General features: G+C 42.1%; 3 protein-coding genes across 3 annotated transcripts in view; 2 read left to right on the top strand and 1 right to left on the bottom strand.

The window, feature by feature from the left end:
- LOC311145779 (choline/ethanolamine transporter flvcr2a-like) overlaps positions 1 to 2,821 on the top strand; it is a gene marked incomplete at its 5' end in the record, with an annotated part of 44,687 nt that extends 41,866 nt beyond the window's left edge. The window contains 2 exons of the mRNA XM_084182090.1: positions 1,158 to 1,270; positions 2,737 to 2,821. Of these exons, the coding sequence (XP_084038216.1) occupies positions 1,158 to 1,232 (75 nt within the window). The 3' untranslated portion in view covers positions 1,233 to 1,270; positions 2,737 to 2,821. The remainder of the gene's footprint in view (positions 1 to 1,157; positions 1,271 to 2,736) is intronic.
- A 1,404-nt stretch (positions 2,822 to 4,225) lies between these two features.
- Positions 4,226 to 6,493, bottom strand: LOC311145780 (ergosterol biosynthetic protein 28 homolog). Its single transcript, XM_084182091.1, has 5 exons — positions 6,336 to 6,493; positions 5,952 to 6,122; positions 5,609 to 5,699; positions 5,375 to 5,493; positions 4,226 to 5,166 (listed from the first exon to the last, which is right to left on the bottom strand). Exons 1-5 carry the CDS (start codon positions 6,406 to 6,408, stop codon positions 5,078 to 5,080), a joined length of 543 nt encoding a protein of 180 aa, XP_084038217.1. The 5' UTR covers positions 6,409 to 6,493; the 3' UTR covers positions 4,226 to 5,077.
- A 577-nt stretch (positions 6,494 to 7,070) lies between these two features.
- LOC311146112 (tubulin polyglutamylase TTLL5-like) overlaps positions 7,071 to 27,032 on the top strand; it is a 91,557-nt gene continuing 71,595 nt past the window's right edge. Inside the window, exons 1-12 of the mRNA XM_084182581.1 lie at positions 7,071 to 7,153; positions 7,610 to 7,766; positions 11,534 to 11,640; positions 11,766 to 11,848; positions 12,627 to 12,733; positions 13,039 to 13,169; positions 13,302 to 13,384; positions 16,902 to 16,971; positions 17,077 to 17,161; positions 18,408 to 18,509; positions 18,762 to 18,853; positions 19,186 to 19,293. Coding sequence (XP_084038707.1) covers positions 7,708 to 7,766; positions 11,534 to 11,640; positions 11,766 to 11,848; positions 12,627 to 12,733; positions 13,039 to 13,169; positions 13,302 to 13,384; positions 16,902 to 16,971; positions 17,077 to 17,161; positions 18,408 to 18,509; positions 18,762 to 18,853; positions 19,186 to 19,293 — 1,027 coding nt within the window. The 5' untranslated portion in view covers positions 7,071 to 7,153; positions 7,610 to 7,707. The remainder of the gene's footprint in view (positions 7,154 to 7,609; positions 7,767 to 11,533; positions 11,641 to 11,765; positions 11,849 to 12,626; positions 12,734 to 13,038; positions 13,170 to 13,301; positions 13,385 to 16,901; positions 16,972 to 17,076; positions 17,162 to 18,407; positions 18,510 to 18,761; positions 18,854 to 19,185; positions 19,294 to 27,032) is intronic.

Raw genomic sequence — 27,032 nt, 5'->3', positions numbered from 1 at the left:
CCCTGGCTGATGCTCCATTCAATGGACTATTCTAGTTAGCTGCTTCTCTGGGGCTGGGTTCATCTTGCTTGCTGTGGAGTGGACACAGGGGTCACAGGCGTCACACACCACCATGCTTTTCCTCAGCTTTCTGAAAGCATGACTCTGCACCCGCTGTCAGCTCTCCAGCTCGCTGTATTTGATTGCATGCCTTGCTGGTGTTTGATACAGAATGTATGCTTGAGAAGTTTCTGTTTCATTCAACACGCACACCTGTTTTACAAAGATGCCTTTTGTCACAGATTATTATGACTACAGTTTGCAGAGCTATAGAAAGCTATCCCACAATATCAGGGTGAATTATCATTCTGGTTTATCTGGAGTATAAAACTACAATAATATTACATCACACTGTAGTTTACAATAGGCAATTGCACTCATTTGGCAGCAAAATAAATCATATAAAAATGGCTTGCTCACTCAATATAAAATTGAATTCTCTCAAACAAAATGAGCTTTAATTATATAATAGATTCATAATAAACTTCAGGCTCAACTCACCAGTGGTCAGGGATGATCAGATGTTCAAGATCAACTTTAAATCATTAACAATACTCTCATACTGTACCTAACACATCCATTCTGCTCAGCGCTTGTATTCTTTCTATTATGAGAATATTGCTATCACCTCTTTTATCTCAATGCAGGTTGGGAGCTTTACTCACTTCATTTATGCAAAACTATAATAATCCCATCAATACTTCTCTTAATATTTGAAACCAGTGCAATGTCCCTTGTCTCCAGTAACAGTGCCAAGAGAATTCAAGATCATTTTCTCTCATTTACATTTTTAATTTATGTTGAAAATGGGATGCATGTTAGTCACAGTAAGTAGCATTTTATTAGTGAAAAAGAAAGCTTCGATTTTTTTCTAAGTCTGAAGAGTCTAAATATTACACAATTTTCCTGCTTAATCCATAATCCTTTACAAACCCACTCCAGCTTTTTGTCATATCATTTCCACCCCCCCGTCCTCATTAAGAGGAGGATCTCTCTAGAGGCAGGCGGAGTGTTGGAGTTAGAGGACAGTGTTATGGGAGGGTCTGGTAAGGGCAGAGGGATTATGGTGATGGTGATGGGGGATGATGGCGGTGGTGATTCCCTAGCTGTTGTTCCAGGCTGCAGGCTCCCCATCTCGGGTACAGGACTACGGGGCCACAGCACCCAGCAACCCCCAGGAGCAGCAGTCCTGACACTAACCTCACTAAAACCCAAACACACACCTGCCAAGGTAGGGGCATCAAGTCTTTGAGGTTATATCACACAAGAAAAATGCTGCAGCTGTACAGTACTGTACAAAATGCAATCATAAAGAGCACTGGTATTGGTGATGTGTTGAGATCTCCCATTGGAAGATGAACACATCAAACAATTAATTTACTAAATATTTTCAAAATACTGTAGTCTATAACCCACCTCAATAAGGTGAAAGGTCTTAAACAAAGACATGGCACTTGCTATTTCTTCCAAGTGAAAATAGCAATAACGAGGATTGAGATGCCTTGTGGGATTAGCCAAAACAGATTACAGGGATTGGTAAAGCATTAGGGTCCAAGCAGGTTTGGGAGTTAATATCTGGACAAGGTATTTTCTGTCAGCTAAGCAGTGAGTAAGGCACTAAAGTACTGTAAAACCTTGATGGAAATAAAGTGTTCATGCAAAATCTTTGTTGAAGTATGTCGCTTGCTGCTTGAGTGTAATATTAGAGCTTTTAACTATTTGTGCTTCAGTTGATCATCCTTCTCAAAGCAAAGCCCTACTATATGAGCTCATTGGAAAAATAATCACCCTTTTGTTTATTGTGTAGCACTGACCTTTTCACTTCCAGTTCAGTTTTTTAAGTGAAGCTAATAAACCCGAGAGGAAATGTTTTGGTACCTTACAAAAACGGTCAGGGGATCAATCGTCTGTTTCTGTCTTCCAGAGAAATATGATTATTACCTTTAAAGTGTATACATTACCTGTAAAATGTGGATTTATGTGCTTCTTGCATGAAACACATATTGTTTTGATGACAGCAATACTCGTATATTCTAGTATAACCAAGTTACGCAAATGCCTGTTTGTGTCTTATTTATGCTTCATTTATGAATATGTAAGAAATAATCAATGAGGGGCTATGCGTTGTATGGAAAATAATGAACGATGTGGAAGGTGTGTTCCATGACGCGCTAGAAGAGTGGAACTAACCTTCCACGGAGTTGCATTATTTTCCAGAGAATGAGTTCCAAGTTGATTATCTCCTTTATGCCATGGCTATCATTTCTTTTTCCAGTAGAAATGTGTTCAACATCCACTGAAGTAGCTTTACTAGAACCAAACAAACAGACATGCTAGTTTAGCTAACCAAACCATCAGTCCTAGCTTGCTATTATGAAAATAGAATTCAACAATACCAATACTGTTTTTAATTCAACTTTTGCTTTCAAAAGCATGTAAAAATGAACTATAGCCATGCAAATATACCGTGCGTTCTAGGGAAATAATGCATGCTCTAGAATGTCCTTCAAGCCAGTCAGTAAGGAGTGTTCAACAATACCATGGTATAATGAGACCCAATAAGAAGATGTTCTGTTGTTTGTAAGCTCCACCTCAATTGAAATAACACAATTTAAAGTTTTAACGTAGTAACAATACATAATATAATATTGGAACATCATGAGGAAAATTTCTAATAGTAATGTTTTGATTTAACAGAAACAGGCAGGTCACCCACAGGAAGGCCTCTCACCGCCAGCTACACTGAAGGAGGTCAAGGTATAAGGAGGAAATCCAGTTGGACGAGTGTGAAAAGAAAGAAATCCCATCACACACTGACACAGACACATGGTCAAAAACAACCAAAAGATTTACACACACATACATTTACAAACAGGAACACATGCATACACTAAAAAGTAAGCTGTTTTCCATTTACAACTGTGAAGGTGAGCACATGACAAGTGATTAATTTGGATGAACATGTAATTAATGTACATAATTGAAACTATGACATGGTGGCCTTGGAGGAGGAGGCCTCTCTGAGGAAGTCATAGCCCAGGAATGTGTAGAGTCCGAGGTATGGACACCCTGCTCTGGCTTTAGTTCCAGTGACCGCTATTACTACTGCCCAACATAACTGTCTCCCCAGATCAACTCAAACCATGTAGAGAGGAACACACACAGTATATTACTCATCAGAAGATAACTGGTTTGATTATCAAGCACAACCAAGGGTATTTCAAGTTTTTTGTGCTGATAATTCATATTTAACTGTCACTTTTTCAGAGTACACTATGAATGGTTAATATTTTCATTTTGTTTCTCTAGCTTTAAATACCTCCAATCTAAATATTATAAATGTTGTCTGTGCATTCTGATATGAGCAATATTCAAACTGTGCTTTTTATTTCCTGACATTTGACCAATACCATTATGGAACAGAAAGTATTAATGTAACTGTTCTATTTTTGGAATTTGTTAACGTTAGTTAAAATTAGACTACAGATTCAGTGGTTTCAGTTGAATGGCAGTCTGTTCAGAGGGCCGATCCAGTCAAGCCAACTCACCTAGTGGCTTAACAGGATTTTGAGATTGCCATCTGCCATATAGGATTACAAGGAATATGGTTGATACTGTGCATCTGAGTATGTCTTGGAAGGTCTGAACCTCTTTAACCACATTCTTAGAACAGAAGTCAGAAACTTTGGGACTATTGTACTTAATATTTCTCTGCATTGATTTGTTTAAGAGCCTTTAAAGGAACACTATGATAACAGAATGTGAGCACAAAATATTTAGCGTGGAGAGAGACAATCTAATGGACTTTTTGGAAATAGGCTAGTGTTGTATTTTCTAATGTATATGATTCTCTTAACCTGTATTTATGTTACTGAGAAACCTCTTTCATCTGCTTATTTGACTTGATGTGTTGCGGTTAGAAGTTGTCCAGTGATGTTTATTTTTTAATGATTCTGTAATCTTATAAGTCTATCACTCCAATGATACAGTATATGTTTTGTAGGATCATTGTATCTACATCAAATGGTGATGCAATTTTTAAATGCTTGTCATACTCAGTAATGAAGAACATAATTATAGTTTTGTAAAACTGTTTGTAGACGTTGCTTGGACAAATTCTCTCAGATACTGTGAACAATTGTACCTGGTAATCTGGTGAACTAAAATTTTTAAAATAAAATGAGAAAAATGCTCTCTTAATTTATTAATGGACGTGTTACACCGCAGACACAATCCAGTAACATACTGAAATCACTCACTATCACTGATCAGTTTAGAAAGCAAGACAAAGGCCCAATGTTGAGATCATCCATTAAAGTACTGTGAATGACAGTCTCCCAAACTGCTCATTTACATAAAATATGTTGAAATCCAGTCATAAACCATACCACACAATCAAACCATATTAATACACATAACAAAATCACTGTACATTTTTGCATCATTATTGTATTGTACATCATGAAACATTGATAGACAATCACTGTTCAATTTTCAGTGTAAGAGTGAAACAGCTGTAGCCATAAAAACCATATTATAAACTGGGTGGTTAGACCCCTGAATGCTGATTGGCTGACAGCCGTGTTATATCAGACCGTATACCACGGGTATGACAAAACATTTATTTTCACTGCTCTAATTATGTTGGTAACCAGTTTATTATAGAAATAAGGCACCTCTGGGGTTTGTGGTATATGGCCAATATACCACAGCGAAGGTCTGTGTCCAGGCACTCCGCGATGCGTGGTGCCTAAGAACAGCCCTTAGCTGTGGTATATTGGCCATATACCACACCCCCTCGTGCCTTATTGCTTAAGTATATTGTAGCACATGTACAGATCACATAGCACAGGTATGAGTCACCTGCAAAATAAATCCCACTTATTGTATAGCCCCTCTTAAAAGTTTACACATATTGGACTCATCTTTGTGTCCATACAGTATAGTAAATAGGCCACTCATTCTTCAAGGCAAGAAGCAGTAGACTATCCCACAGCTTTCTCTAGTGGTGGGCTAAACCGTTTTCTACTGCTTGGAATCAGTTCCGCTTCTTCTGCCGTGCACCCACCTCCTCCTGAGGCTCTGGAACACACTGGAACCCAATCAGCATTCCCACGATAGAGAAACCTGGAGAGGTGAGATGATGCAATGGGTTTACTCTGCAATAACAGACACCAGCAGCACAAGCTCTGAGCAAGTTACATCAGATGAAAAATAGAGTTGAGCGATGCACCTTATGTACCTGGTAGTTTCATTTGCTAACACTGTTGTTAATGATTTTAACAAACCAAGCTTACTATTTGATCAGATGGGATTATAGAGCTGCAGTACTTACTCGCCACAATGAGAGGTGCCATAACGCCAATGGTCAGAGGTGCCGTTTTGTAGATGAAGGCTTCAGACAGGAAGTGTCCCAGAGCCAGTACAAATGTCCAAAGGGTGATGTGATAGAGCCTACATGAAGAGGAGACAAAAACTATTTAAGATAACTCCCACAGAACACAAATCACAGTTTATGCACTCACTGTTGCATGAACAGACAACAGTGCAGGGATGCAGGAAACCTTACGTTTTGTTCTGAATGTCGATGGCGCACGTGCAGCGGATAATTGAAGACAACAATGTCCAGATTCCAAATGTTCTTGCTTGGAGGCCATTTACTGTAAAAAGGAAGCATAACCTAAATGAAGTTCTCTGAATTCCTTGCACCTTGGAGGAGACTGAGCATACTGCTGTTGTAAAGCTCCTTTGGTGTAGACAAATCAATGTGTAACCCAGTCTTATACACAGGCATAATAACAACATCCTTCAGGTTGGAGCAAAATCCTGCACTAACACCGGCGCATGCAGGGTAAGATCTGCCATGGCCTGCTTTAGAGAGAAAGTTACAATCCCGTGTAGAAACTACTCACCAAAATATGGTGTCCCCGTGTAGAGTTTCTCAGAGAGGAAGCTGTGATCTCTGAAACTCTGGACAGTGTTTCCCATGGCAATGACAGACACCATGACCAACCAACTCCGCAGAACATTCAGAAAACGACTCATTCTTGCCTTCTGTGGGATGCACCTGCCAGACACGTTGGCTGAGAGTAAGAGGCAGACAGCATAGCAGTTTGCAAAAACTAACAACAAAATAACAGCTTAATTCTGCTTGTTACAGCTCAGATGAATGCTACCTGTCAGGTTGCAATAACCACCTTGATCAAAGGTAGCTAACGTTAGCTAGCTAGTTAGCTACAACAGCAACCATCATTGCTAGCTCGATAAAAACAAAATAATGTATGTGTCTAACTTACCTTCTAAAGTGTAGTTTATACCTGGAGCATACCCAGATTCGACAGTGATCAGCGAGTCGAAATCAATAGGCATACAATGTCAACATGTCTGCAAAAACATCGCTAATGTTTGGAGATTGAGAATATCCTGTGAGTGTCGTTCAATAACTAGCTGATATGGACATTCAATTTGGCCAATTATAGAGCTCAGAAGATGGCTTCATCAAATCGTCCCATTCATCTCAATGGGTCGTTCGACTGGTAACGTGCTTTTAGGTTCCGCCTTATTTCGCTCATTCCACCAATCATTCCAACACAAACCACAGTTGCGAATGTGGGCGCGATTGATTTAGCTCTCCTGGGGCACCGGGCCCCAGCAGACAGAGTGGCGACGATTTACATTCCTACTATAAAAATTAAAACACTAAACATCTGTTAAATTACTTTATCAATTGTTTTAATACTATGCTAGACAATGTAATTAGGCCTGAATGTTCCAAAGCATTCCCTGTGTGACATTCTCTGACCATATGCACCGATTCAGTAGTACATTGCAAACATTGGAATGCACAAATCTGTTTTTTTTCCCTCAATAAAAACATTCTAATTCTTATTTTATGATGCAGATTTGGAAGGTATAATAATCCATCACAAATTGGAAATTGTGGGGCCAAAAACGTCACGTGCTTGAGGACAGTGCGCATGCTCTCTCCATTGGTTGCCAGTCAGTTGTTGTAGTTACAAATAGGCTAGCTACAGGAATACTTTTCATGATGGCTAGCTTGCTACCTAATTGTGGTTCTTCGAATACAGAAGTTTATCCTATGCGGAAGAGTTGGGTATGTTTATATGGTAGTTTTACAGCTGTCATGATTTATAACCTGAATGTTAGCTTGCTCTCTCAATGAAACATATAGTTTGTATTACAAAACACAGTAAAGCTAGCTAGCTAACGTGCCAATCTGGTTACCTAATTTAGCTATCTAGCTAACGTTAGCTAGCTAGCTAACCAATCTCAGACACTTTCTGCAACATCTATCTGGCTGGTATCATGAGTTAGTAATATCTATGTAACATAGCTAGCGTTAGCTGTAATAGCAACACACACAATATTTTACATTTTCAGGGCTAGGTGTTTGACGGTCTTATTGATTCAGCTTGTTGCTGGGCAGTGCTAATATGGACTCAATAATGTATGCATGGTATTATTGATATATAATTCCTCTCAATTGCAGACAGCAGTGTATTCTTCAGTATGACAATGCTGTGTTTTAACTGGACTGATATTTCAACAGTAGATGGTGAGAGCTGGAGATGCCCACAGTCATAACCCCAGATACCTGACTCAAAGCAGATTTCGTCAGGAGGTACTTCCCCCTTCACTGTGGTGGAAATGCCAACTGTGATCCGGGATAAAGAGGATTCAGAGTCCTCCTCAGAGGACGAGCGAGAGTAAGTGGCTGTTCTGATTAAGTGTTTCTAATGGGTTTGTTACATTTCCTTCTAGTTGTAGAAAGTAACACAGAAAAATACACAGATCAATGTTTAAACTCATTGCAACCACAGATATCCTATTAAATTCTAATAGTTATAATATGTAATTATATGCAACAATAATAAACACTGTAAGAATAGCTTTAGCTAAGTGCAGATCCCTGTATAAATATACTGAATAAAGCGTCAATAAGTGGTTAAACATAGTTCACTAGAACTTACCGTGCAATCTAAATTAAGCCTGGCTTATTTGGTGTCTTTAAATGTGATCAATTTGGCACTTAAATAGCCTGGCACCTCCAGTATGTCCTTAAATAGAACATGTACTACCACAGTAGAAGAGGCCAAGAAGTTCACGGTCTAGTCTTAATCTAGTCCTGAATTCAAATTTCATTACGCTACTAAACTCTTTGGCAACTAATTAGTCTGCGAATGCACCTTAGATCATTCTCATACAGTTGTAATGTAATCTGTTAAAGATGTATAGGGATGTGGGTTCGTTTCCCACGGGGGGGCCAGTATAAAAAAAAAAAAGAACACATGTATGTATGCATTCACTAACTGTAAGTCGCTCTGGATAAGAGCGTCTGCTAAATGACTAAAATGTAAATGTATAGAATAGTCCTGTCTCAGACCTGGTCATCAGATACTACAATTAATTATTTATGTCAAGTGTCTTGAGTACCAGACAAATCTCCCTCAAGACATGCAATAGGCCTACCTTATTAGGCACTGCTTGCTTAATATTGTGACTTGAGCCTATATTGGGTAGATATTGGTTTATTACTGGTGGTGATGCTGCAGGGCACTAGCCTAACTATTACATTTCATGAAAGTTCACTACTCTAGTGGCACATGATTTCTAGCAGCACAGCTACTATAACTTTATCATAGTAGTCCATATGTTTATTACAGATACATTACCATAGCTTGCAAGATCTTTGCAAGATTCTTGCATGGTCTGAGTGTAGACTTGGTTTAACAAGCATTACTAGACTAGAGCTTGTGCTGGCCACTGGCGTGTGTTGAGTGACTATTGAAATGACTCTGGAGCTATAGATATCATAATAGATGGGAGATTCAGTTTTGTCTGACATGTCTGAATACCTGAGCCAGGAGCAGGTATTGTTTACTACCGCGCCCAACATTACGGTTGAAGTCTGAAGTTTACATACACTTAGGTTGGAGTCATTAAAACTCGTTTTTCAACCCCTCCACAAATGTCTTGTTAACAAACTATAATTTTGGCAAGTCGGTTAGGACATCTACTTTGTCCATGACACAAGTAATTATTTCACTTTATAATTCACTGTATCACAATTTCAGTGTGCCTTTAAACAGCTTAGAAAGTTCCAGAAAATGATATCATGGCTTTAGAAGCCTGATAGGCTAATTTACATAATTTGAGTCAATTGGAGGTGTACCTGTGGATTTATTTCAAGGCCTACCTTCAAACTCAGTGCCTCTTTGCTTGACATCATGGGAAAATCAAAATAAATCAGCCAAGACCTCAGAAAGAAAACTGTAGACCTCCATAAATCTGGTTCATCCTTGGGAGTAATTTCCAAACACCTGAAGGTACCACGTTCATCTGTACAAACAATAGTATGCAAGTATAAACACCATGGGACCACGCAGCCGTCATACCGCTCAGGAAGGAGACGCGTTCTGTCTCCTAGAGATGAACGTACTTTGGTGCAAAAAGTGCAAATCAATCCCAGAACAACAGCAAAGGACCTTGTGAAGATGCTGGAGGAAACGGGTACAAAAGTATCTATATCCACAGTAAAACGAGTCCTATATCGACATAACCTGAAAGGCTGCTCAGCAAGGAAGAAGCCACTGCTCCAAAGCGCCATAAAAAAGCCAGACTACGGTTTGCAACTGCACATGGGGACAAAGATTGTACTTTTTGGAGAAATGTCCTCTGGTCTGATAAAACAAAAATAGAACTGTTTGGCCTTAATGACCATTGTTATGTTTGGAGGAAAAAGGGGAAGGCTTGCAAGCCGAAGAACACCATCCCAACCGTGAAGCACGGGGGTGGCAGCATCATGCTGTGGGGGTGCTTTGCTGCAGGAGGGACTGGTGCACTTCACAAAATAGATGGCATCATGAGGAAGGAAAATTATGTGGATATATTGAAGCAACATCTCAAGACATCAGTCAGGAAGTTAAAGCTTGGTCGCAAATGGGTCATCCAAATGGACAATGACCCCAAGCATACTTCCAAAGTTGTGGCAAAATGGCTTAAGGACAACAAAGTCAAGGTATTGGAGTGGCCATCACAAAGCCCTGACCTCAATCCTATAGAAAATGTGTGGGCAGAACTGAAAAAGCATGTGCGAGCAAGGAGGCCTACAAACCTGACTCAGTTACGCCAGCTCTGTCAGGAGGAATGGGCCAAAATTCACCCAACTTATTGTGGGAAGCTTGTGGAAGGCTACGTTTGACCCAAGTTAAACAATTTTAAAGGCAATGCTACCAAATACTAATTGAGTGTATGTAAACTTCTGACCCACTGGGAATGTGATGAAAGAAATTAAAGCTTAAATAAATCATTCTCTACTATTATTCTGACATTTCACGTTTTTTAAATAAAGTGGTGATCCTAACTGACCTAAAACAGGGAATTTTTACTAGGATTAAATGTCAGGAATTGTGAAAAACTGAGTTTAAATGTATTTGGCTAAGGTGTATGTAAACTTCCGACTTCAACTGTATCTAGAATGGTCAAGTCTGATAGAGTTCTTCTCCCACAGCATGCCATCTTAAGTGTGGATTTACATTAGTAAAATTTGTGTAGTAAGATATATCTCTCTTCAACATCAGATTTGCAACTTTTCTGTTTACACTACTCTTACTTTAGCCTTGGATGTGGTGTGACCAAAGCCACATTCCTGCTTCGTGTGTATGTGTGTGTACCTATTAGCATACAATAGTATATAGACAAACAAAATAAAGATAGCAATTCAAACTATACAGGAGTTTCTCATCTAAACCATATTGCTCATAATGTTGCACACTTGATTAATGCAACGATTCAGAAATGTGTGGATATTTTAATAGCCTTTTATTTTTTATTTATTATTTTCGTTACACTATAACACTCAGTGTGGGAGACATCTACACCACTATTTCCGGCGGTAGTGTGAGAGACATCTCTCAGAGATTTGAATCTAGAGCTGACTCTTTACACTACAAAAATATATTTCCTGGGACTAGTATGTGTCGTGTAAAGAGGCCCTTATCTCCACCATGATCACAGATAGGTTGGCTGTGTCTGGTACTATCAGATATTTTCAGTGCAATGTTACCAGAGTGTTTGTTACTTGACAGGTTTGTTATTGTTCAGTATCCATGAGACTGTGTGTGGCTCGACCACTCTCTGCTCCGCTAATGTAAACACCTTGTCAGATTGCATTCCACCACCCTAAGGTAAGCTAAGGGTAGCATCATCCAGGATTCTAAACTCAACATTAAGAGACATTAAAGACATCTTGGAAAGCTTTAGGCTAATGGTATGTTGTGTTTGAGATGCTCTTCTCTCTGATTTAGGTTCTTGTTTTATTGGACTTTATATGGCTATTTTGTCACCCATATATCCTATTTTTTGGGGCTTATAATAGAAACTCTACTCTTGAGTAGCTTGATCCTGCATGACCCTCTCAATGTAAGAATAAGAAGAATACTTTATTGATCCGTTTTTCTCTCTGTCTCATCAGGGACCATCCTTGCATTGCCTGGAGTGGCCTCAGCAGGAAGATCCCAGTCCTGGTGTTCTTTGCTGAAGCCATCGTCTCTAAAGATGGAAACATCCGTTCTGTTGGAGGTACTGGTGTCCATAAGAAACATTCTAAAGATATAAGAGGGTATAGAATTCTGTTGAATTCATATCCTGGCCCAATCCTTTAATTTCTGTTGAATGATAATGTTATGTTCCTATTTTGTCTTTAGAACGGTACAACCTGGCCTTCAAGATTGTGCGCACGGAGAGCCGGCTGGTTCGTGGCTTACTGACCAATCATGGATTCCATGAGGTATTACATGAAATATCCAAAGAATGTCTCATTCTGATTCACTTGCACATAAGTTCCTCTCTGTCATGTGTTGTAAGGGGATAAGAGGGCTGTTGTTTTTTCCTGACTGACACTGTCTATGCCAAAGCCTGGAAATACACGCACAGACAAAAAGTTGGCCCACTATAGCATTAATCCTGTTTTACAAGAGAGCACACTCCCATTATCGCTCCATCAAGCACTTACTATTAATTCCTATTTTTTTCACTTCAATGCCACTTGAATCCCACTAAACCCATCATCAGGCAGGCTAGTGTCTGCCACATCATCCCCAGAGCCAAAGTTTAATAACCCTCTATTGCAAACATCTGGCTTTCTCATAGCAGTTAGTGCTGGCCCATGTCAAACCTGCCTCGTCACAAAGGAGCGCAGAAGGTTAGGAATAAAACAGAACAGATAGAAAGGAATATGATGGTGATAAAAATAGCTGGTGAGCTGGCTTCCCTTTGAGATGATTTGAAGATAGAGATTAGCGGCTGAGTATCGGATCTTAGCCTCGGATCCATCCTTATCAAGCCGTCAGGTGATGGATATCAAACAGTAACTGTGGTTATCAACAGTAACTGCAAACCTCATGTTTGCACCAAGGCTATATTTTTCCTGTTATGATGTCCTTAAATTTTCCTATTTATTTCCCCTGCCATTGCGTATAGTTTGGTCTTACTGTGAGTAGTGCCTCTGAATAGTCTGAAGTACATAACGTTGAGATCTGAGCTTGACTGGAAGGTCTGTTTTTCAGATCCATCCAAACAGTAATGACTTCAACCTCATGTGGACGGGGTCTCACCTCAAGCCTTACCTCCTACGCAGCCTTCAAGACTTCCAGAAGGTCAACCACTTCCCCAGGTACGACTGTGTGTCCAACTGTACACAGAGCGGAGTCACATTGGCCTGCTACAGTTCCTGATGTAAAAATTCACATTGCTTCTTTGTTTAAGCCCCTTCAAATCGACCTTGTGTTTATTGGCTTCCACAGGAAAGAACATTTTGTTTGAACCAGTGCCTTTCTAAAACATGAAATTAATCAAACTGTCATGCAGAGGAGTCTTGTTGCCATTGTGTTTGTACAAGCTCTTATTTCTCTCAGCATCCAAGCTGTGGAGAACTCAAGCATTTCGAGCTGAAAGGTCAATGGCCCTGTTCATTTCCAGGTCATATGAACTGACGCGCAAAGATCGGCTGTATAAAAACATCCAGCGGATGCAACAGGCTCATGGCTTTAAAAACTTCCACATCATCCCTCAGACCTTTGTGCTTCCCTCAGAGTACCAGGAGTTCTGTAGTAAGTCTGGCTTGTCTGTTACCATCTATTGACTCTCATTACTGTAAATGTAAACACAATAAGCCACCATGTTTCTCCGCTAGTCTTTCTCACAGCACACCACTCTTCCCTGTCCTCTCTGCCTCACCCCAGGTTATTTCGTCAAGGACCAGGGCCCCTGGATCATTAAGCCAGTAGCATCTTCAAGAGGACGAGGGATCTACCTGGTCAGCAATGTAAGGGATATGCCATAGGAAGAATACTGCACTGTTAAAGTGTTACTTTTGGTCATGTAGTGTATAACACAGAATGTGTACACCTGCTCGTCGAACATCTCATTCCAAAATCATGGGCATTAATATGGAGTTGGTCCCCCCTTTGCTCCTATAACAGCCTCCACTCTTCTGGAAAGGCTTTCCACTAGATGTTGGAACATTGCTGCGGGGACTTGCTTCCATTCAGCCACAAGAGTATTAGTGAGGTTGGGCACTGATGTTGGGCGATTAGGTCTGGCTCGCAGTCGCCATTCCAATTCATCTCAAAGGTGTTCGATGGGGTTGAGGTCAGGGCTCTGTGCAGACCAGTCAAGTTCTTCCACACCGATCTCGGCAAACCATTTCTGTATGGACCTCACTTTGTGCACGGCTGCATTGTCATGCTGAAACAGGAAAGGGCCTTCCCCAAACTGTTGCCACAAAGTTGGACGCACAGAATCGTCTAGAATGTTATTTTATGCTGTAGCGTTAAGATTTCCCTTCCCTTCCCTTCCCCAACTAAGGGGCCTAGCCCTAACCATGAAAAACAGCCCCAGACCATTATTCCTTCTCCATCAAACTTTACAGTTGGCACTATTGGGGTAGGTAGAGTTCTCCTGGCATCCGCCAAACCCAGATTTGTCCATTGGACTGCCAGATGGTGAAGCGTGATTCATCACTCCAGAGAACGCGTTTCCACTGAGTCCAATGGTGGCGAGCTTTACACCACTCCAGCCGACGCTTGGCATTGCGCATGGTGATCTTAGGCTTGTGTGCGGCTGCTCGGCCATGGAAACCCATTTCATGAAGCTCCCGACGAACAGTTATTGTGCTGACGTTGCTTCCAGAGGCAGTTTGGAACTCGGTAGTGAGTGGTGCAGCCGAGGACATATGATTTTTATGCGCTTCAGCACTCTGCGGTCCCGTTCTGTGAGCTGGTGTGGCCTAGTGCCACGTTGAAAGTCACTGAGCTCTTCAGTAAGGCCATTGTACTGCCAATGTTTGTCTATGGAGATTGCATGGCTGTGTGCTCGATTTTAAACACCTGTCAGCAACGGGTGTGGCTGAAATGGCCGAATCCACTCATTTGAAGCGGTGTCCACAAACAGTGCCTTCAGAATGTATTCAGACCCCTTGACTTTTTTTTGTTACGTTACAGCCTTATTCTAAAATGGATTAAATTGATTTTTTCCCCTAATCTACTCACAATACCCCATAATGACAAAGCAAAAACATATTTTTTTGTGTGCTAATTTATTTAAAAAAATTCATCACATTTACATAAGTATTCATACCCTTTACTCAGTACTTTGTTGAAGCACCTTTGGCAGCGATTACAGCATCAAGTCTTCTTGGGTATGACGCCACAAGCTTGGCACACCTGTATTTGGGGAGTTTCTCCCATTCTTCTCTGCAGATCCTCAAGCTCTGTCAGGTTGGATGTGGAGCGTCGCTGCACAGCTATTTTCAGGTCTCCAGAGATATTAGATCGGGTTCAAGTCCGGTCTCTGGCTGGGCCACTCAAGGACATTCAGAGACTTGTCCCGAAGCCACTCCGACGTTGTCTTGGCTGTGTGCTTAGGGTCGTTGTTCTATTGGAAGGTGAACCTTCTCCCCAGTCTGAGGTCCTGAGTGCTCTGGAGCAGGTTTTCATCGATGATCTCTCGGCACTTTGCTCTGTTCATCTTTCCCTCGATCCTGACTAGTCTCCCAGTCCCTGCTGCTGAAAACATCCCCACAGCATGATGCTCCACCACCATGCTTGACTGTAGGGATGGTGCCAGGTTTCCTCCAGACGTGACACTTGGCATTCAGGCTAAAGAGTTCAATCTTGGTTTCATCAGACCAGAGAATCTTGTTTCTCATGGTCTGAGAATCTTTAGGTGCCTAATGGCCTCATGGGTTGGTTTTTGCTCTGACATGCACTGTCAACTGTGGGACCTTATATAGACAGGTGTGTGCATTTCCAAATCATGTCCAATCAATTGAATTTACCACAGGTGGACTCCAATCTAGTTGTAGAAACATCTCAAGGATGATCAATGGAAACAGGATGTACCTGAGCTCAATTTCGAGTCTGATAGCAAAGGGTCTGAATACCTATGTAAATAAGCTATTTCTGTTTTTTTTATTTTATAAATTAGCAAACATTTCTAAACCTGCTTTTGCTTTGTCATTATGGGGTATTGTGTGTAGATTGCTGAGGATTATTATTTTTTAATCCATTTTAGAATAAGGCTGTAACGTAACAATGTGGAAAAAGTCAAGGGGTCTGAATTGTTTCCGAAGGCACTGTATAGTGTAGATACACTCACCTTAAGGCAACTCAGGGATAATGGCCTGAGGGAGCTCGGGTTGTAAATGAAACAATATGGGGGGGGGGGTAAATCACACACTTCAAGGCATTGGCTTTGGAAGAGCTCCAGAAGGTTCTTTGACTTGGACAACCTATAAACACGCTTTTTCTTCTGGGGTATTTTTATGAAACAGTGGAAAGAATGTCAGGGTATATTTGGAAAAAATGATGTTCATTTTGGGGGTTTTCTCTGAACTGTAGCCAGCCCCGAGGTTAGTAGCTCTCCACCTCCCCCACCCCTCCTCGGCTTCACCACCTGCAACACATTTTAGCCTCATAAATGACCCCACTCCTACAATGGCATAGGGCTCTGATAGACTGCTGTACAGGATGGGTTTTCCCTTTTGAATGGCCAATCTCATGTGTCTGACTTGATCATACTGTACCTGGTGCATTATATAGTGAGCTCCAAAAGTATTGGGACAGTGACACACATTTTGTTGTGGTTTTGGTTCTGTACTTTGGCTCTGTACTCCTGAATGATTCATTAATAATGATGAGTGAGAAAGTTACAGCCGCACAAATATCATACCCCCCAAAAATGCTAACCTCCTCTGTTATTGTATTGGTGAGCAGTTGGCATGTCTTGGGGGTATGATATTTTTGTGTCTAACTTTCACAATCATCATTATTCATGATTCATTCAGGACTATCAGAAATCATGGTAGCATCCACATTAATGTAGAAGTCTTTAGAAACATTCTATTCTTATTTACAATAAAAGTGACTCCAAAATAACACAATACATTATTTACCATTCATTTCTATTGGGCACAAAATAATCTGAAACTCAACCAAAACAAACAGCAAATGCATCCAACAAGTTTGTAGAGTCACAAGCTTAATGTAATCATTGCATGCTAGGAATATGGGACCAAATACTTCACTGTTGACTACTTTAATACACATATAAGGGAATTTGTCCCAATACTTTTGTTCCCCTAAAATGGGTGTGGGGACTATGTATAAAAAGTGCTGTAATTTCTAAACGGTTCACCTGATATGGATTAAAATACCCTCATTAAAGCTGACAGTCTGTAGTTTAACCTCATAGTCACTGTCACTAGTTTTGGAGCTCACTGTATGTGTAATATAATGATTGCCGTGTTATTTAGCCTAACATTTGATCCTTATCCTACAAAGCCCAACCAGATTCCAATGGATGAGAACATCTTAGTGTCTCGCTACATCAATAACCCGTTACTGATTGACGGTGAGTTTTTGCCCATCAAGTGTTGTCAAATCAGTTACTTATGCAGATGAAGACAGTAGTTAGAAAAGCAGTAATTTTGATCTATGTTTAATACATTTTTTGCAGACTTCAAGTTTGATGTGCGGTTGTATGTGCTGGTGACATCATATGACCCACTTACTATCTATCTCTATGAGGAGGGCCTGGCCAGGTGAGATGTGTACTGGATCTTTCCTTTGTGTTATGCAAATAATGGCCAGTTACATTTGAGTCATTTAGCAGACGCTCTTATCCAGGAACAATTAGGGTTAAGTGCCTTGCTCAAGGGCACATCGACAGATTTTTCACATCGTCTGCTTGGGTATTCGAACCAGCCGCCTTTCGGTTATTGTTATTATTATTATTATATTATTATTGGCCCAAAGCCCCTAACTGCTAGGCTACCTGCCGCCAATGATTTATATATGGGATATCTAATCACTATTAGCTAGGTCATTGAAATGTGTATTGGGTCGAAAGGGTCCATGTTGGATAGTGGCTTTGGAATTAGTTTCTGTCCTCATGAAAGTAGTGAAGGAAAGTATCAACTGTGGTCAGGAAGTATCTACACAATGACCAGTAGAGGGCAGTCTAAACGTTTCTATGTGCCACTTATGAGTAGTACGGTTTGGTGGTGCTTTCAAACAAAGCTCTCCATTGTCTCCGCGGTCAAATGAGATAATCAAATGCTCTTTGCTCAGACTTGGACCCAGACCACCAGGAGACAGAACTCTGTTTCAAATTGTTTTTCAGATGTATTAAACATGAATGATATTGTGCTGTAATTATCTTATGAGTCTCAGATATAAATCTGCAGTGACAAACTAAAAAGGAGTGTCCTACAGCTGCAATGCTATTTGCAACATTTAGTTATTTTCTTATTATCATATTAGATCAACAATTTTGCTGTATCTTTTCCTGGAGCCAGCTGTAATACTGGATTCATTCATCATTAAGATTGTCTCGGTTCAGGTGGGGTTGGGGGCAGTGATGGATGGATGATGGATAAAATGATAAGCTCATCTCTGCTAGGCTTGACAGAGATATGTGCTGCACAGCGTGAGACACACAAACACCAACACACACTGCTGTTTATCGCAGACTGTGCTTGATTATTAACTGAGGGCAATTAATCCTGGCTGAATCGCAAATACCACTTTAATCTTTGACATTCCATTTGGTTTGACTGTATTCGGGTACTCCCTGTATGCCAAGGAATTCTCAATATTCTACATATGGTGTCCAATCCTCTTTTAATACATCGTATAGTAGGGGAAACCTCTCTCTTCTCTGCTAATAGACCCTCTAATGCTGTCAAAGGTCAATCATATGAATTTCTGTAAGTACTGTATAGTAACGCATTGTGCATCCTCTATTGTTTTTGGAAATGTTTAATTTAACCAAAACTCTGCGTACAGGTTTGCTACAGTGAAGTATGACTGTGGCACAAAGAACATCAAGAACCAGTTCATGCATCTCACCAACTACAGCGTGAACAAGAAGAGTAGTGACTATGTCAGGTAACCTGGGTTCTGCAGTGAACAAACACTTTTTTTTATTCTCCTTCAAGAATCTCTAAATGAATATCTAGCTAATTGAGGGTGCATAGAATTGTGAAAACAGCAAATCATACACCTTTTGGACATTTGAATGTTAGATAGATTCCCATTTTGGTTTTCCAATGACCAACTTTTCAACATTGTAGCATGAACTCCATTCATGAATCTGTTTTGGAAAAAGCCAGACATTATATTTATTTTCTTCCTTTTCAGTTGCGATGACCCTGAAGTGGAGGATTATGGGAACAAATGGAGCATGAGTGCAATGCTGCGGTATTTGAAGCAGGAGGGAAAAGACACCACATGTGAGTAGCCTAAACTCTTCACTCTCCTTTGAACCTCCTCCCCTCCACCCTCTCCTGGCTCAGAACGTCCATGTTATTGTCCATGCACAGTCAAAGAAATGTATTGTCAAGATGTTACTGTAGTTGAACCGGATTTAATCTTACACCCAGATCCCCACCCAAAATACTCAGAAGGGCAGAATCTTCATGTCAACCTGTAACCACATATTGTATTCCAGATGTTGTGATATTCTAGGTACTTTGTGTCCAGTGTAAAGTTCTTTAGGGCCCTGTGTGTGAAGTGGACATATTAACCCATGGCAGTGTCACCCTGCTGTCTCTGTGTGTTCCAGTGCTGATGAGTCAGGTGGAGGACCTGGTGATCAAGGCTGTGCTGAGTGCTGAGCTGCAGATAGCCACTGCCTGCAAGATGTTTGTGCCTCACAGGAACAACTGCTTCGGTAAGATTGTCTGCCACACTCTATCAGAGTTCCTGGCCTGTACCTCTCTCTTGCCTTCTTGATGCTCCGTCTTTGAATATATAGTATTCCATACCGTTTCATTTTCTGCTAGTTCTTTTCTCCTTCACTTATTCGCTGCAGACTACGTCCTGCTCTCTGACTGTCCGGATGGTTTTGGAGTCAGCCTGTTGACCGAAGCAGGAATTTGTTTCCTTTTTTCTGTTGCCATTCAGGTCTGTCTGATTTAGGCTGACTGTTTTCTTGGCTGCTCCTGTGTAGCACCAGGCTTGTGTGAACTCCATTCTGGAGCCATTACTGATGTTAGTGTTGGCACTAATTGTCTTCCCTCTCTCTCTGGCGTTCTCTCCGAGAGCTGGGGCTTGACTGCAGGCACGTCTGCTGAGCCTCCTCTGCCTTCTGTCTCCCTCTCTCCCGTTTTCTTTTCCTGTTCTTGTCTGTAACTCTGTCTTTGTCTCTCTCTTTGCTTTGTGCTCTCACTGGTTGACAAGCCACTGTAGACATAATGGGCCCCTGACTTGTGATTGTTTGGGCAGTAGAGGCTGTGTACCAGGGCAAAAGCATGTTATCTGAGAATCGCCTGTGTAGAGATACTGTCTGTGCCCCGAGCGGCAGGCGTCACCCCAGGGCTTAACAGCCAGACGGGCCCAGGGTGTGAAATGTTCAGATGAAGGTGTTTGTGGGATGTGGGGGGGCCGGGGCGGCATGCCTTAATCCTGCCCTCATGTGCCTGATGGAAATGAGTGATCTAAGGGAAAGTTGACATCGGAGTGAGAAAACAGGGCATGAATGGATGTTAGTTACCACACCGATGAACTCTCACACACGCTCGTGAGCATACGCACACACACACTGTACACAGGCAATTTGGCCCATCTATTTTGTTCTATACACAAATACAGTTGACTATAATAAACATGCCCATTACCCTTTGTGAAATCAGTTCACCGTCTAATTGACTGACTGGTCCGTTGTGATAAAGCTCTTATAAGAAAAGGAGAAAATAAGTTGGGCCTGTTGCTTTTTAAATATGTGACTGTGGAGACATGTACTGTAGGAGCCAGTATAAAACATGAGCCAGGCCTGCCTCTGCTTCAGGGAGTCCAGTATCACTGTGTGCTTTATCTTCCCTCTTAAATAAAATCAACCCAAACCACAGAGGGGCCATGTTCTCTCAGCTCCTGTCGACGTCCTCCTCTCTCTGCTTTCCTCTCCTCCTCCCACAACCTCCCAAACATGAATTCAATGTTAATTCATGCTATGAAATGATCCAGCAGTGTTGCCGTGCACCAATAAAAAGGAAAACATTAGTAGGCTGTGATGTATCCTGATAAATAATTGTGGGTAAGGAGGGTGGTGTATGCGTCCCTAAAATAGGGCCTATTGTTCGGAGTTAACATGCAATCTCTGCCACTTCTGGACCACAGCCACACATGGCCATAAAGCAGGTTGTAGTCTTAATTCGCAGAAAACTATTCCAAAACATTTTAGTGTCTTTAATACAATGTTTATTGTTTTCAAATGGGATTTTCGCTTTTTGCACAAATTGCTCTGCCGATCTTAACGAGCCTACTGTAACAAAATCCTTTAATACTCTCTCTCTGATGTGGGAAAGAGTAAAAACAACAGTTTTTTTTATTCTAACTTTCCTTGGTGAGTTGTGTGTGTTGGGGGTAGGGGAGGAGAATGCCACCCATGCTGCTCTCTTTAACACTGCCTTATGATTAATGGATAGGCTTTTTACTGAGAGATGCTGATTAAGACATGTTTTGACTGAGATCTGATCTAGCCAAGCCAAAGGCCTATTTTGTTACACACAAAACATTCCACTAACTGCTCATGTATTCCACTGAACATCCCTCATATAATCTACTACATAGTGTGGCGTCAGCAATAGCTTTTAAACAACTTTTATTCAGTCCTACATTTGTCCATAAATCAAACAGTTTCCTGTCCCAGAAATAGGGGTATTACGATGAGGATGATATGGTTATTATGACATCACTGGATTTAGCCTGTGTTTTGAGGCTACTAATTTTTATCATATTGTTTTTATTTTTTATGTTATCCATGGAGATAAAATAAAAACTGCTGTATTGCCTTTAGGGCGTCTTCGTGCCTTTGGCATCAAACTTGTTGCTCCTCTCTGTTTTCTGGAATTACAATCTCAACATAAGTGATTTATTTGAAAATGCAGCAATAATCAAATTTGTGATAACTAACAATGAAACCCACTTCAAGAAGATGCTTTATGTTTTTGTTGTTATTGTGGGGCCCATGAACTGCATGGCCGGGGTGGGGAGATCATTGTTTTGGCGCTGTCTCTTGTGATGGAGTTTCCAACTGCGCCCAACCAAAAGTAAAAACACTCCTTCATCATCCCCTCTTCACATCACTACTTCTTTATTTATTTCCCTCCCTCGTTTAATGGGTGTTGTGGATGTTCTCTCGTTCTCCTCTCTCGCTGTGTTATGTCTGTTGTGGCTTCTCTGTGGCTGTGTTAACGGCACTCCCCAGGCAGTGGTCGAGCCACAGAACAAACGCGTCTCGGCGCGAGCGTCTGCCGGCTCCAGGGGCTCATGGGGCAGCAGCGGCGTCTGCTCCTAATTGGGGGAAAATGCGCGGCACATGGAGTCTGCTTGTCGGGGGCTGGCGAGGTGGAGAGGCTTTTTTTCTCTTTCTCCCGTTGTTGTGGTGCCACTGATGAGGCACTCAAGGTTCAAACCAATTTATTCCCCTGCTCTGTTCCCTGATACTTATACATTATGTTTTATGTCTCTCTCTCTCTGTGTGTGTGTGTGTGTGTGTGTGTGCCAGTGAATGGAAAAGAAAATCCCTGCATTCTGCTTAGCAACTACTGTTTGGCTTTTAGTGTCCAATCCTTACCCAAAGACAGATTGGTTCTGCTACTAATGTTAAAGGCCTTGGCTAAGGACTGCATCGACACATTTGGTTCAATTCCACTTTAACATGTGTTTAGCAAGCCCCTTGACCCTAGCAATAACATGATGAATGACATTGCTCAAATGAAAAAGAATATGGATGACTTTCTAAGCATCATATTTTACAAGAGAAGATAAATTAGCCTACTCTTGAGAAGTTAGAATCTCAGAGACTTTGGAAGTCTCATGCTGCCATTTTACTATTGTCAGAACCACGAACCAGAGGATAGGGAGGAGGCTTTTGTAGAAAATCAATAAACAAACAATGAATGAATGACTGAATATAGCTTTTTTATTATAAAACTTGACTTACACTGTAATATCACTCCTCCACCAACAACTGTGTGAACATAACAAATCATGGGTTCTCTGTATTAACACTGATGTTGACCTCTAACACTAGAATAAACAACTTACGCTATGACAGCTTTGAAAACAACAACCTCTGGCCTCTTCTCAAAACTGACTATTTTCTTTTGAAGTGCCACTAAGCAGATTTTCCCCTGGCTTTACAGCCAGAGCTTTGCCCAGTGCCCTGTCCCTGTAAAATACTGTGGTTTTTCTCTGGGGGCTGTGGGCTATGCAAAGGGACTCTCCCCAGGCAGAGCAGTGCAGTGTGAGTCTGAGGGAGTGGTGGTGAGGAGGGCTTCCACAGGGCTCCTAGCCCCGTCGCGCTGTGGTGTAATGGCTGTTTTATAACGTGAAGGAAGAAGAGAGAGCGGGGGAGAGAATGGATGAGTTTGTACACAGGGAACTCCCTGACCGCTCAGTAAAAGGCCTTTATTGCGTCGCTCTCTGCAAAGCTGACGATGGAGTGGAATATATATATATATATATATACGGTGTCTGAGTCGCCAGGTTCCTCGCACTTGGAAAATACTTCCCTAACTTTCCAAACTTAGCTCAGTTGGAGTTCAGGGTCTATCAACAATTTGCTCCGTCATAATCATCTGCTTCTCTTCAACAAGGCCTAGAGGGTAACAGTTTGGGACTGAGGTGTGGTTTAAACTGAGCTCACGATGTAGGTAAATTTTGTGCTACAATATTGACTGAGCAACACCAGCCCAATGTGGAAGAAGGATTTTATAGTATATAATGGCATTAACATTTTATAGTGTGTATATAATGGCCTCCTGACCAATAATGCTATGTTGTGTTTTTTCTTGCGTTGATCTTAAAGTTTTTTGTACATCATGTTTCCACCTTTGTTTCCTATGACCGAAAAGAGCTTCTAGACATAAAAAAAGCAGTCACTGACCTCGATTTTGGATGAAGAATTCAGGACACAATGCTCACCCGGGACTAGGCCCTAATCCCTGACACTCGGAAGAGAAAAAGAAGACAATGTAGAGGCCGACGTGGGGGCACCCTGAGGAAACTACGGCGGAGAGTGAATATACCGCCTCTACCCTCTGTTCTATTGATGAAAGTACAATCACTGGAGAACAAACTAGACGAGCTCCGTTCGAGACTATCCTATCAACGGGACCTGAAGAACTGTAATGTCCTATGCTTCACGGAGACCTGGGTGAAGGAAGACATGGTTCATATAAATCTAGCTGTTTTTTCTATGCATCGGCAGGACAGAACGGCAGCGTCTCAAACTCAAGGGCGGGGGTGTGTTTCTCTTTGTTAACAGCTGGTGCGTGATCTCTAATATTAAGGAAGTCTCCAAGGTTCTGCTCGCCTGAGTTAGAATAACTCATGATAATCTGTAAACCATACTATTTACCAAGAGTTTTCATCTATATTTTTCGTAGTGGTCTATTTACCACCACAAACTGATGCTGGCACTAAGACCACACTCAACGAGCTATATAGGGCCATAAACCAACAAGAAAATGCTAATCCACAGGCAGCGCTCCTAGTGGCCGGTGATTTTAATGCAGGAAAAATTCAATCTGTTTTACCTCATTTCTACCACCATGTCACCTGTGCAACTAGAGGGGAAAAAAACTCTAGATCACCTTTACTCCACACACAGAGACGCATTCAAAGCTCTCCCTCACCCTCCATTTGGCAAATCTGACCATAACTCTATCCTCCTGATTACTGCTTACAAGCAAAAACTCAAACAGGAAGTACCATTGACATACTCAATTCGGAAGTGCCCCGATGAAGCGGATGCTATGCTACAGGACTGTTTCGCTAGCACAGACTGGAATATGTTCCGGGATTCATCCGATGGCATCGAGGAGTTTACCACATCAGTCACCGGCTTCGTTAATAAGTGCATCGACGACGTGGTCCCGACAGTTACCGTACGTACTGTACATATCCTAACCAGAAGCCATGGATTACAGGCAACATCCGCACTGAGCTAAAGGCTAGAGCTGTTGCTTTCAAGGAGTGGACTCTAACCCGGACGCAATTCTGCTATGCCCTCCGACGAACCATCAAACAGGCAAAGCATCAATACAGGACAAAGATCGAATCCTACTACACCGGCTCTGACGCTCGTCGGATGTGGCAGGGCTTGCAAACTATCACGGATTACAAAGGGAAAACCAGCCACGAGCTGCCCAGTGACACAAGCCTACCAGACGAGCTAAATGCCTTCTATGCTCACTTCGAGGCAAGCAACACTGAACCATGCGTGAGAGCACGAGCTGTTCCGGACAACTGTGTGACCACGCTCTCCGTAAGACCTTTTTAAACAGGTTAACATTCACAAGGCTGCGGGCCAGATGGATTATCAGGATGTGTACTCGGAGCATGCACTGACCACCTGGCAAGTGTCTTCACTGACATTTTCAACCTCTCCCTGTCCCAGTCTGTAATACCTACATGTTTCAAGCAGACCTCCATAGTCCCTGTGCCCAAGAACACCAAGGTAACCTGTCTAAATGACTATAGCACTCACAATTGTGGCCATGAAATGCTTTGAAAGGCTAGTCACGGCTCACATCAACACCATCATCCCAGACACCCTGGACCCACTCCAATTTGCATACTGCCCCAACCGATCCACAGATGATGCAAACTCTATTGCACTCCACACTGCCCTTTCCCGCTTGGAAAAAAGAAACACCTATGTGAGAATGCTGTTCATTGACTACATCTCAGCGTTCAACACCATAGTGCCCTCGAAGCTCATCACTAAGCTAAGGTCCCTGGGACTGATCACCTCCCTCTGCAACTGGATCTAGGACTTCCTGACGGGCTGCCCCAAGGTGTTGAGGGTAGGCAACAACACATCCGTCACACTGACCCTCAACACGGGGGCACCTCAGGGGTGTGTGCTTAGTCTTCTCCTGTACTCCATGTTCACCCAAGACTGTGTGGCCGCACACGACTTTAACACCATCAAGTTTGCAGACGACATGACGGTGGTAGGCCTGATCACCAACAATGATAGACAGCCTATAGGGAGGAGGTCCGAGACCTGGCAGTGTGGTGCCAAGACAACAACCTCTCCCTCAGCGTCAGTAAGACAAATGAGCAAATGAGGACTACAGGAAACGGAGGGCCGAGCATGCCCCCATTCACATCAACGGCGCTGTAGTGGAGCGGGTCGAAAGATTCAAGGTCCTCGGTGTCCATATCACTAAGGATCTATCATGGTCCAAACACCAACACAGTCGTGAAGAGGGCACGACAACGCCTCTTCCCCCTCAGGATGCTGAAAAGATTTGGCATGGGTCCCCAGATCCTCAAAGTTCTACAGCTGCACCATCGAGAGCATCTTGACTGGCTGCATCACCACTTGGTATGTCAACTGCTTGGCATCCAACCGCAAGGCACTACAGAGGGTAGTGCGTACGGCCCAGTACATCACTGGGGCCGAGCTCCCTGCCATACAGGACCTCTATACCAGGCGGTGTCAGAGGAAGGCCCAAAAAATTGTCAGACTCCAGCCACCCAAGCCACAGATGGCAAGCGGTACCAATGCACCAAGTCTGGATCCAACAGGACCCTGAACAGCTTCTACCTTCAAGCCATAAAACTTCTAAACAAGACTGCTAAATAGCTGATCAAATGGCTACCCAGACTACCTGCATTGACCTTTTTTTTGCACTGACTCTCCTGCACTGACTCTATGCACACACACTGGACTCTATCCTCACACTGAGTATACCAAACATTATAATAATAATAATAATAATAATAATATGCCATTTAGCAGACGCTTTTATCCAAAGCGACTTACAGTCATGCGTGCATACATTTTTGTGTATTGGTGGTCCCGGGGATCGAACCCACTACCTTGGCGTTACAAGCGCCGTGCTCTACCAGCTGAGCTACAGAGGACCACTAGGAACACCTTCCTAATATTGAGTTGCACCCACCCCCTTTTGCCCTCAGAACAGCTTCAATTCGTCGGGCATGGACTCTACTAGGTGTCGAAAGCATTCCACAGGTATGCTGGCCCATGTTGACTCCAATGCTTCCCACAGTTGTGTCAAGTTGGCTGGATGTCCTTTGCGTGGTGGACCATTCTTGATACACACAGGAAACTGTTTAGTGTGAAAAACCCAGCAGCGTTGCAGTTCTTGACACAAACCGGTGCGCTTGACACCTACTACCATACCCCGTTCAAAGGCACTTAAATATTTTGTCTTGCCCATTCACTCTCTGAATGGCACACACACACAATCCATGTCTCAATTGTCTCAATGCTTAAAAATCTTTCTTTAACCTGTCTCCTCCCCTTCATCTACCCTGATTTTAAAGTGGATTTAACAAGTGACATCCATAAGTGATCATAGCTTTCACCTGGTAAGTCTGTCATTTTGAGTATACAAAACATTAGTGTACTTACACTGACACCCCAACACA

The sequence above is a fragment of the Coregonus lavaretus genome (assembly GCF_964263955.1).
Source record: "Coregonus lavaretus genome assembly, chromosome: 18".
In the NCBI taxonomy this organism is placed as follows: domain Eukaryota; kingdom Metazoa; phylum Chordata; class Actinopteri; order Salmoniformes; family Salmonidae; genus Coregonus; species Coregonus lavaretus.
The sequence above is the reverse complement of the archived record's forward strand: the minus strand, read 5'-3'. Positions and strand labels throughout refer to the sequence as shown.

Excerpts from the sequence above, each read along its gene's own strand:
- LOC311145780 (XM_084182091.1), bottom strand. The coding sequence starts at position 6,408 with ATGCCTATTGATTTCGACTCGCTGATCACTGTCGAATCTGGGTATGCT. Across the intron at positions 6,123-6,335 it reads TATAAACTACACTTTAGAAG|CCAACGTGTCTGGCAGGTGC; the intron begins GTAAGTTAGACA and ends TCTTACTCTCAG. Across the intron at positions 5,494-5,608 it reads ATCGACATTCAGAACAAAAC|GCTCTATCACATCACCCTTT; the intron begins GTAAGGTTTCCT and ends CTCTTCATGTAG.